The sequence below is a fragment of the Callithrix jacchus genome, chromosome 21 (assembly GCF_049354715.1).
Source record: "Callithrix jacchus isolate 240 chromosome 21, calJac240_pri, whole genome shotgun sequence".
Taxonomy (NCBI): Eukaryota; Metazoa; Chordata; class Mammalia; order Primates; family Cebidae; genus Callithrix; species Callithrix jacchus.
In genome coordinates this window covers 21,187,195-21,199,361 of record NC_133522.1, presented here as the reverse complement: position 1 = coordinate 21,199,361, position 12,167 = coordinate 21,187,195, and the positions used below count along the sequence as shown (strand labels likewise).

Genomic DNA, 12,167 nt, shown 5'->3' with positions numbered 1-12,167 from the left:
CTCGTTGGTTTCGAAGAACTTCTTTATTCCTGCCTTCATCTCATTGTTTATCAAAGCAACATTCAAGAGCCAGTTGTTCAGTTTCCATGAAGCTGTGCAGTTCTGAGTTAGTTTCTGAATTCTGTGTTCTAACTTGATTGCACTATGGTCTGAGAGACTGTTTGTTATGATTTCAGTTGTTTTGCATTTGCTGAGGAGCGCTTTACTTCCAATTATGTGGTCAATTTTAGGGTAGGTGTGATGTGGTGCTGAGAAGAATGTATATTCTGTGGCTTTGGGGTGGAGAGTTCTGTAAATGTCTATCAGGTTTCCTTGTTCCAGGTCTGAGTTCAAGCCCTGGGTCTCCTTGTTAATTTTCTGTCTGGTTGATCTGTCTAATATTGACAGTGGAGTATTAAAGTCTCCCACTATTATTGTCTGGGAGTCTTAAGTCTCTTTGTAAGTCATTAAGCACTTGCCCTATATATCTGGGTGTTCCTGTATTGGGTTCATATATATTTAGGATCATTAGTTCTTCTTGTTGTATTGATCCTTTTACCATTATGTAATGTCCTTCTTTGACTCTTTTGATCTTTGTTACTTTAAAGTCTATTTTATCAGAGATGAGAATTGCAACTCCTGCTCTTTTTTGCTCTCCATTTTCTTGGTAAATCTTCCTCCATTCCTTTATTTTGAGCCTTTGTGTATCCTTGCATGTGAGATGGGTTTCCTGGATACAGCACACACTGATGGGTTTTGGATTTTTATCCAATTTGCCAGTCTGTGTCTTCTGATTGGTGCATTTAGCCCTTTACATTTAGGGTTAATATTGTTATATGTGAATTTGATACTGCTATTTTGATGCTAGCTGGTTGTTTTGCCCATTAGTTGATGCAGATTCTTCATTTTGTTGATGCTCTTTAGCATATGGTGTTTTTGGAAGGGCTGGTACTGGGTGTTCCTTTCTATGTGTAGTGCCTCTTTCAGGAGCTCTTGTAAATCAGGCCTGGTGGTGACAAAATCTCTGAGTACTTGCTTGTTTGAAAGGATTTTATTTTTCCCTCACTTATGAAGCTCAGTTTGGCTGGATATGAAATTCTGGATTGAAAGTTCTTTTCTTTAAGGATGTTGAATATTGGCCCCCACTCTCTTCTGGCTTGTAGGGTTTCTGCCCGGAGATCTGCTGTGAGTCTGATGGGCTTCCCTTTGTGGGTGACCCAACCTTTGTCTTAGGCTGCCCTTAGCATTTTCTCCTTCATTTCAACCCTGGTGAATCTGATGATTGTGTGCCTTGGGGTTGCTCTTCTTGCGGAATATCTTTGTGGTGTTCTCTATATTTTCTGGACTTGAATATTGGCCTGCTTTGCTAGGTTGTTGGGGAAATTTTCCTGGGTAATATCCTGAAGAGTATTTCCCAGCTTGGATTCATTCTCTTCATCACATTCAGGGACACCTATCAAACATAGATTAGGTCTCTTCACATAGTCCCACGTTTCTTGGAGGTTTTGTTCATTTCTTTTTGTGCTTTTCTTCTCTAATCTTGGCTTCTCATTTTATTTCATTGAGTTGATGTTTGACTTCTGATATCATTTCTTCTGCTTGGTCAATTCAGCTGTTGAAACTTGTTCATGCTTCTCGAAGTTCTCGTATTGTGTTTTTCAGCTCTTTCAATTCACTCATATTCTTCTGTAAGTTGTCCATCCTTGTTATCATTTCCTCAAATCTTTTTTCAAGGTTCTTAGTTTCTTTGCATTGATTTAGAACATGTTCTCTTAGCTCTCGGAATTTTCTCATTACCCACCTTCTGAAGTCTGATTCTGTCATTTCATCACACTCATTCTCCATCCAGCTTTGTTCCCTTGTTGGTGAGGAGTTTTGGTTCTTTGTAGGAGGTGAGGTGTTCTGGTTTTGGGTGTTTTCCTCCTTTTTGCACTGGTTTCTTCCCATCTTTGCAGATTTATTCACCTGTCCTCTGAGTGGTTGCTGATTTTTGGATTGGGTCTCTGAGTGGACGTCTAGATTGTTGTTGATGAAGTATTTCTGTTTCTTAGTTTTCCTTCTAACTTTCTGGCCCCACTGCTGTAGGACTGCTGAGGTCCACTCCAGGCCCTACTTGCCGGGGGAACTCCTGTAGCAGCTGCAGAACTGTGAGGGTTGCTACCAGATTTTTATTCTGCTATCTTTGTCCCTGAATGATGCCTGCCATATGTCAGTTTGATCAGTCCTTTGAGAGGTTACTCTTTGGATATACAAGGGTCATGGAGCTGCTTGAGGAGACTATCTGTACTTTATAGGAGCTCAAGTGCTGAGCTGTGAGTTCCATTGTTCATTCAGGGCTGCTAGGCAGGTACGTTTAAGTCTGCTGCAGCAGATCTCATTAAGCCCTTTTTTTTTCCTCAGGTGATCTGTCCTGGGGAGTTAGGGTTCCATTTATGAGTAACTGTTGCACTGTCCTGCCCATCAAGGGGGCAGTCTAATCACTGCTTGCCTGCAGTGGCTATGCTGAGCTGCCGTGAGTTCCACCCTGCTGTCATGGGCTCCGCCCTGCTGTTGTGTGTAATTCCCTGTAGTCCTGTTTATATGGGTGTGCTTGCCTCTGTAGTGGCAGACTCTCTCTGTTATTGCAGGTTGCCCTGGCAACAGCAGGTTGCCTCGGCAATGGCAGGCTGCATCAGCAATAACAGTGTAGCTCTGTAGGGGTTGAGTGCCTTGGTAATGGCGGATGCCCCTCCCCCTCCAAGCTGCACCATCCTGGGCTTTGCTGTGCTTGTCATGAAACTCTCAACACCAAGCATTTCCAATTGCTGTTTTGTTTGTTTTTGTGGGGGTGGGACCCGCCGAGCCTGATCCCCTGGCTCCCTGCCTCAGAGCCCCCTTTTTTCTTTAAGTTGAGTGGTTGACTCTCCCAGGTGTTCCAGTCACCTGCTGCAAGGGCACCAGGATCTGTGTGATTTTCTGTGCAGCGACCCACTGTGCAGGCTCAAACCACGTTGCTGCCTGGGAATCTCCTGGGCTGGCTTTCTGTTTAAGTCTCGTTTAATCAGATGAATGTACTAATCTGCCTTCCAAAATCTCCAATTGCTGGTTTAACAGGGCAACCAAACCCGCGTATTTTGTATGGAGTGTCGGTGTACTGCGGCCTCAGCCCAATCAGCCGCGCCAGCCCAAAACTGCCGCACGGCCCATGGGGCTCTTGCACCTGGGAATCTCCTAATCTGTGGACAATAAAGATCTGTATGGAAATGCGGCATCCACTCACCCTCTGTGGATTGACTGGGAGGTGCAATCCTTAGTTGGTCCTACAGCGCCATCTTCCTCAAGTTCCTGAATTTTTAATTTACTGTTCTTTCTACCATATTCAAATCTCAAATTTGGAGGTAGCAATGTGGGAACAAAGAAATACATGAAGCATATGAAATATATATTAATATAAAGTTAATTTTTAAATTTTTATCAATATATCAGTATGTTATATATAATAAATATTCTACATGTGCACATATGTATCTGAAATATGTATATAATATATACAATATATAGTACATTGAAAATACGTCTATAATACATATATATAGTATAAATAACATATATACATGCATACCATATCTGTATGTATTATATGTATGGGAGAATGAGGGAGCTATACTCATGGAGCTATACTCTATGTTTTATGTAGTCAATTTACTCTGCTTATTTATTGTAAAGAATTACAAGTAAAATTCTGAATTTATAATAGTAAAACTTCTAAAAATGGACTATAGCCATATGGAGTATGCCAAGCTTTGATAAGATTGTTCAGGAAGCAGATTTATTTGTGAATCCTGAAATTACGAGTTGTTACCATAATTAAAATAACTAGAATGCTATATTACTTGAAAACAATTCTTTGTAAGTTATCAAAATCCATGATGATCATCATGATGGTTTTATGTACTTAATTACTTTAGTGATTTGACATTTTTATATGCTATTTAATGGATGTCCAATTTCTAATGTTTTATTTTTCAAATGTCAGGTTATCAAGCCAAGCTATTTAAAGATGTTTTAAAAGAAAGAATGGAAGAAAGACCACTTAGGACCACTGTGTTTTTGGATACTAGTGGCACATATCCATTCTGTAGTAAGTAATTAACACTTTTAACACATAAACAAATTATTGTTTTTTTTGTACTTATTTGCATTTGATTCAAAGTGTTCTTTGCACCCACTCAAAGTCCACTGTGTTCTTTCGGGCAAATTTAAAATTTGCTATAGCCAATTAGACAAATTCTACTAAGGACTTGATATTTTAGATAAAATGAACAGGTGCTTGTGTAGCATTTTTTTCCAAAGAAACAATCAAGTTTGTACTCCCTCATCCCAAATTTACATATTATTCTTTTCACCTCTAGAGTTATTTTGACATCTAAAATGATGTTATTTTGGCCTCTATATATAGTATGAACACCCATTTAAAAACCAAAACTAAATTATTAATATATAAATATAAATAAAGTAAAGAAAGCAGTAATGCTCATAATTCATTTAGAGTTAGACAAAAGGAGAAAGCTTGTAGAACAAGAGAGAATCTCATAGAAATAATACAAAATTAGATTTATGAGGAGGTATTAAAAATGCAAAATTATTCTGTTTGGAAATGAAAAATTGGAATTGCTTTGTAAATAAAATGAGTCTTCTTTATGTGAAGAATTATGGAGGAAGTTTTAAATTCCTGTCATTGATTTTGATTACTGAGAGATAAATACTTAATTCTAATAAATTCTAATAAAATATTTTGGGTCAGTCATTGTTAATGTTTTCCAGTCACAGTCACTACCAACTTCAATATATTATTCTTCAGACATTAGTGATGCATCCTATCAAACAGAATTGGGGCTGTCCATTTTTCAAATTAAAAATTTTATTGAGTTAATTTTAGATTTACATGTAGATGTAAGAAATAATACAGAGATACTATGAATACTTTAGTTTTCTTAAATGGAAATATTTTGCAATGCCATAGTCTAGTATCACCAGCAGGATATTGACATTGATAAAATCCACCCATCTAAATCAGATTTCCCTACACACTTGCCTGTGTGTATGTGGCTATGTGTGTATTTGACTCCATATAAAAAAATCACATTTATAGGGCTATGTATCTACCACTGCAGTGAAGATTCTAAACAATTCATCACCACAAGGAATCCTTGTATTGTGCTTATATAACTACCTGCACCATCCCCCCACTTGTTGGTTTCCAATTCCTGCTATCCATTCATACATTCCTAGAACTTTGTTATTTCAAGAATGTTATATAAAGGGAACCATCCAGCAAGTGACTTTTCTAATTGGCTTATTTTTTCATTCAGCATAATTTCCTGGAGGAGGTTCATCCATGTAGAATGTATCAATGATTCATTATACTTTATTTGCTGAGTAGTATTCCATGGTAATATACCTCTATCTCCATTGTTAGATAATCAGTATATATTGATATCTATATAATATATATCTATATTATGTAACTCTTTCTAGAGATACATAATATCTCTATATCTATTGATAGACATATCTATATATTGATCATGATATATATATCTATATTATATATCTCTATATATAGATATTACATATAGAATATACATAAACATTTACATAGATATAGGATACAGCACCATCTGTTTAACCAACTACCTGTTGAAGAGCATCTGGGATGTTTTTAGATTTTGGCTATGACAAATAAATTTGCTATGAATATTGTGTATAAGTTTTTGTGTGAATATGTCTTCATTTATCTGTCTTAAATCCCTAGGAGTGCTATTGCTGGGACAGAACCTAATTGCACATTTAGCTGTGAAAATATTTGACTTTTTTGGTGTGACTGTACCACTTTACTAAATTCTCCCATTTAAAATATAAGTGATCTAATTTTCCTAATTTTTCTCAAAATGTGGTGTTGTCATTATTTTTAAAAACTCTTACACATTTTGACATGCATACATAATACTTCAGTGGTTTTAATATTTATTGCCTTGATGGCTGATTATATTGACTATTTCTTTTTATCATCTTTGGTAAAACGTACATTCATGTCTTTTGGACATTTTTTAATTGGGCTTTTTGATTGCATTTTAGGTTTTGGAGTACATGTGCATAACGTGCAAGATAGTTGCATAGGTACACACATGGCAGTGTGATTTGCTGTTTTCCTCCCCTTCACCCACATCTGGCATTTCTGCCCATGCTATTCCTCCCCAGCTCCCCACCCGCTGTCCCTCCCCTATTCCCCCAATAGACCCCAGTGTGTAGTGCTCCTCTCCTGTGTCCATGTCTTCTCATTGTTCATCACCCGCCTATGAGTGAGAATATGCAGTATTTCATTTTCTGTTCTTGTGTCAGTTTGCTGAGAATGATGTTCTCCAGATTCATCCATGTCCCTACAAGGGACATGAACTCATTGTTTTTGATTGCTGCATAATATTCCATGGTGTATATGTGCCACACTTTTCCAGTACAGTCTATCATCGATGGGCATTTGGGTTGGTTCCAGGTCTTTGCTATTGTAAACAGTGCTGCAATGAACATTCGTGTGCATGTGTCCTTATAGTAGAACAATTTATAGTCCTTTGGATATATACCCAGTAATGGGATTGCTGGGTCAAATGGAATTTCTATTTTAGGTCTTTGAGGAATCGCCACACTGTCTTCAACAATGGCTGGACTAATTTACACTCCCACAAGTGGTGTAAAAGTGTTCCTATTTCTCCACATCCTCTCCAGCATCTGTTGTCTCCATATTTTTTAATGATTGCCATTCTAACTGGTGTGAGATGGTATCTCAATGTAGTTTTAATTTGCATTTCTCTGATGACCAATGATGAGCATTTTTTCATATGTTTGTTGGCCTCATGTATGTCTTCTTTTGTAAAGTGTCTGTTCATATCCTTTGCCCATTTTTGAATGGGCTTGTTTGTTTTTTTTTTCTTGTAAATCTGTTTGAGTTCTTTGTACATTCTGGATATCAGCCCTTTGTCAGATGGGTAGACTGCAGGAATTTTTTCCCATTCTGTTGGTTGCTGATTCACTCTAATGACTGTTTCTTTTGCTGTACAGAAGCTGTGGAGTTTGATTAGGTCCCATTTGTCTATTTTGGCTTTTTCTTTCAATGCTTTTGGTGTTTTGGTCATGAAATCCTTGCCTACTCCTATGTCCTGAATGGTTTTGCCTATATTTTCTTCTAGGGTTTTTATGGTGCCAGGTCTTATGTTTAAGTCTTTAATCCATCTGGAGTTACTTTTAGTGTAAGGTGTCAAAAAGGGGTCCAGTTTCTGCTTTCTGCACATGGCTAGCCAGTTTTCCCAACACCATTTATTAAATAGGGAATTCTTTCCCCATTGCTTGTTTTTGTCAGGTTTATCAAAGATTGTATGATTGTAAGCTGTTGACTTTTGTTAATTATTTATATAGTTTTTAAACTATATATGTTGTCAAGTATTTGATCTGCAAATATTTTTTTACAGTCTGTAACTTGTCTTTTATCTGTTTCACAAAAGTGTTGTCAGAGAAAAAGTGATTAGTTCTGATGCAGAGTTATTGATCATTAGTTCCTTTTAGAAATGTATCCTGCTTTAGATGTTAAGAACTCTTTGTTGAGCCCTAAGTCTTGAAGGTTTTCTCCTGTAATGTTTTTTCTAAAAATTATATAGTTATATGTGTTATATTGACAGCTAAAATCCATTTATATTTAGTTTTTGTATATCTCCAGAAGCATTTGTTGAAAGGTTATCTTTTATTAAGTGCTTTTGCTTCTTTATCAATGATCAGTTAAATATATTTTTTGTACCCATTTGTGTTGGATTTATATTTTGATTCATATACTTTTTTACTTACGTATGTGTTCACCTTTTTTTTCTGATACCACATAGCATTTAATTAATATAGCTATATAGTGCCTCTTTATTCTTCTTTGTCATGATTATTTTAGATCTTCTACTGTATGTGCATTTTAATATAAATTTTAGCATCAGATTTTTATATCTAAAAATTTATCTGAGGTTTCAACAGAAATTTATTAGACATATATTTCAATTTGGGGCGAGCTTATATTTTTATCATGCTAAATATTGTAATTCATGAATATAGTATGTCTTTCAATATACTTTGATTCTTTGATTTCTTCAATCAGCATTTTATGATTTTCAGCATATAGATACTGTGAATCTTTTGTTATGTGTATACAACATATTCATTTGGGGTGATAATTATAAAATGTATTGTTAAATTTTGGTATCTCCACATTCATTGTTTGTAAATAGAAATGAGATTGTGGAAGGAGAATTCAAGATGGCACAGTAAGAACAACTCAGGATTGCAGCTCTCAGTGAATGCTCAGAGGGTGAGTCAAAGCTGCATTTCCAGACAGATCTTTGTTGCCCACAGAACGAAGAAATTCCCAGGTGTAGGAAAAACACAGGATGCAAGCGCAGCCATTTTGGCTGTTGTGGCCGCTTCGGCTGGTGCCACAGCACAGCGGCTCTCCACAACAATTCGCACAAAGCACACTGGCCTGGGTGCCCTGCTAAATTGGCAATCTGAGATTTGGGAGGGCAGATTAGCATCTCCATCTGATTAAACAGGACTTGGACAGTGATCCAGACCAGGAGATTCCTGGGAAGTGGCGTTTGAGCCAGTGCAGTGGCTAGTGGCACAAAAAATCACACAGATCCCAGTCCTGTAACAGTGGGCGACTGAAACACCTGGTAGAGAGCCAACTGTTCAACTTAAAAAAAAAGAAAGATGCCCTGAGGCAGGGAGCCAGGCGAGCAGGCTCGGTGGGTTTCACCTCCAAAGGGACACACAAAATGGCAATTCAAAATGCTCTGGGTGGAGAGTTTCACTGCAGGCACAGCTGAACCCAGGACAGTGCAGCTCGGTGGGGAAAGGGGCATTCACCATTACCGAGGCAATTTGCCCCTACTGAGGTACACTCCCATTGCTGATGCAGCCTGCCATTGCTGAGGCAACCCGCCCTAACAGAGAGATTCCGCTGCAAGACGGAGCCAGTGGCAGCAGGGCGGAGCCTGTGTTGAAGCCTGTGGCTTCAGGGCAGAGCCCGCAGCAACAGAGCGGACACCACATCAGCAGGGCAGAGCCTTGGCAGGCAAATAATGACTAGACGGCCTCCTGGCTGGGCAGTATAGTGCAACAGACACTCATAAAGAAAGGCCCAACCCCCCAAGACAGAGCATCTGAGGAAAAGAGGGGTTTTAAGAGCTCTGCTGTAGCAGACTTAAATGTACCTGCCTAACAGCCCTGAATGAACAACGGAGCTCACAGCTCAGCACTTGAGCTCCTATAAAGTACAGACCATCTCCTCAAGCAGCTCCCTGACCCCTGTATATCCAGAGTCACCTCAAAAAGGACTGATAAGACTGACATTAGGTGGGCATCATTCTGGGACAAAGATAGCAGAAGAAGAAACTGGTAGCATCCCTCACCATTCTGCAGCTGCTACAGGTGTACCCCAGACAAGCAGGGCCTGGAATGGACCTCAGCAGTTGTACAGCAGAGGGGCTAGATTGGTAGAAGGAAAACCAAGTAACAGAAATACCTCATCATCAACAATCTGGGTGTCCACTCAGAGAAACAATAGAAAAGTCAGCAACTACTCAGACGAAGGTGGATAAATCCACAAAGACGGAAAGAAATCAGCGCAAAAAGGAGGAAAACACCTAAAACCAGAGAAACTCGCCTCCTACAAAGGACCAAAACTCCTCACCAGCAAAGGAACAAAGCTAGACGGAGAATGACTGTGACGAAATGATGGAATCAGACTTCAGAAGGTGGGTAATGAGAAACTTCTGGGAGCTAAAAGAACATGTTATAAATCAATGCAAAGAAACTAAGAACCTTGAAAAAATATTTGAAAAAAGATTTGAGGAAAAGACAACAAGAATGGATAACTTAGAGAGGAATATGAATAAATTGAAAGAGCTGAAAAACACAACACAAGAACTTTGCAAAGCATGCACAAGTTTCAACAGTCGAATTGACCAAGCAGAAGAAAGAATATCAGAGGTCAAAGATCAACTCAATGAAATAAAATGAGAAATGAAGATTAGAAAAAAAAACCCAAAAAGGTATGAACAAAGTCTCCAAGAAATGTGGGACTATGTGAAGAGACCTAACCTATGTTTGATAGGTATACCAAAAGGGGACGAAGAGAACAAACTCAAGCTGGAAAATACTCTTCAGGATATTATCCAGGAAAATTTCCCAAACCTAGCAAGGCAGGCCAACAATCAAATTCAGAAAATACAGAGAACACCACAAAGATACTCTGCAAGAAGAGCACCCCCAAGGCACATAATCATCAGATTCACCAAGGTTGAAACGAAGGAGAAAGTACTAAGGGAAGCTAGAGAGAAAGGTTGGGTCACCCACAAAGGGAAGCCCATCAGACTCACAGCAGATCTCTTGGAAGAAACTCTACAAGCAAGAAGAGAGTGGAGGCCAATATTCAACATTCTTAAAGAAAAGAACTTTCAACCCAGAATTACATATCCAGCCAAACTGAGCTTCATAAGTGAAGAAAAAATAAAATCCTTTGTGAACAAGCAAGTACTCAGAGATTTTGTCACCACCAGGCCTGCTTTACAAGAGCTCCTGAAAGAGGCACTACACATAGAAAGGAACAACCAGTATCAGCCATTCCAAAAACACACTAAATGTTAAAGAGCATCAACAAAATGAAGAACCTTCATCAACTAACGGGCAAAACAGCCAGCTAGCATCAAAATGGCAGTATCAAATTCACACATAACAATATTAACCCTAAATGTAAATGGACTAAATGCACCAATCAAAAGACACCGACTGGCAAATTGGATTAAACAAATCAAAACCCATCAGTGGGCTGTATCCAGGAAACCCATCTCACATGCAAGGATAAACAAAGGCTCAAAATAAAAAAAAGGAGGAAGATTTACCAAGCAAATGGAGAGCAAAAAAGAGCAGGAGTTGCAATACTCATCTCTGATAAAATAGACTTTAAGCAACAAAGATCAAAAGAGATGAAAAAGTTCATTACATAATGGTAAAAAGATCGATACAACAAGAAGAGCTAACATAGGAGTAGTCAAGGACTTTATGAACAAAACACCAAAAGCATTGGCAACAAAAGCCAAAATAGACAAATGGGACCTAATGAAACTCCACTACTTCTGCATGGCAAAAGAAACAGTCACTAGAGTGGACCGGCAACCAACAGAATGGGAAAAAATTTTTGCAGTTTACCCATCTGACAAAGGGCTGATATCCAGAATTTACAAAGAACTCAAACGGATTTACAGGAAAAAACAAACAAGCCCATTCAAAAGTGGGCAAAGGATATGAACAGACACTTTATGAAAGAAGACATATATGAGGCCAACAATCATATGAAAAAATGCTCATCGTCACTGGTCATCAGAGAGATGCAAATCAAAACCACATTGAGATACCATCTCACGCCAGTTAGAATGGCGATCATTAAAAAATCTGGAGACAACAGATGCTGGAGAGGATGTGAAGAAAAAGGAACACTTTTACACTGTTGGTGGGAGTGTAAATTAGTTCAACCATTGTGGAAGACAGTGTGGCGATTCCTCAAGGCCTTAGAAATAGAAATTCCATTTGACCCAGCAATCCCATTACTGGGTATATATCCAAAAGACTATAAATCGTTCTACTATAAGGACACATGCACACGAATGTTCATTGCAGCACTGTTTACAATAGCAAAGACCTGGAATCAACCCAAATGCCCATTGATAATAGACTGGATTGGAAAAATATGGCACATATACACCATGGAATATTATGCAGCAATCAGAAATGATGAGTTTGTGTCGTTTGTAGGGACATGGATGAATCTGGAGAACGTCATCCTCAGCAAACTGACACAAGAACAGAAAATGAAACACCACATATTCTCACTCATAGACGGGTGATGAAAAATGAGAACACATGGACACAGAAAGGGGAGTAGTAAACACTGGGGTCTATTTGGGGGAAAAGGGGAGGGCCAGTGGGAGGGGGAGGTGGGGAGGGATAGCCTGGGGAGAAATGTCAAATGGTGGTGAAGGGGAGAAGGAAAGAAAAGCACACTGCCATGTGTGTTCCTACGCAACTGTCTTACATGCTCTGCTCATGTACCCCAAAACCTA

General features: G+C 38.6%; 1 protein-coding gene across 1 annotated transcript in view; it reads left to right on the top strand.

Annotated features, from left to right (window-relative positions):
- Positions 1-12,167, top strand: part of LIPI (lipase I) — a 68,301-nt gene that overhangs the window by 21,255 nt on the left and 34,879 nt on the right. Inside the window, exon 7 of the mRNA XM_078358557.1 lies at positions 3,995-4,099. Coding sequence (XP_078214683.1) covers positions 3,995-4,099 — 105 coding nt within the window. The remainder of the gene's footprint in view (positions 1-3,994; positions 4,100-12,167) is intronic.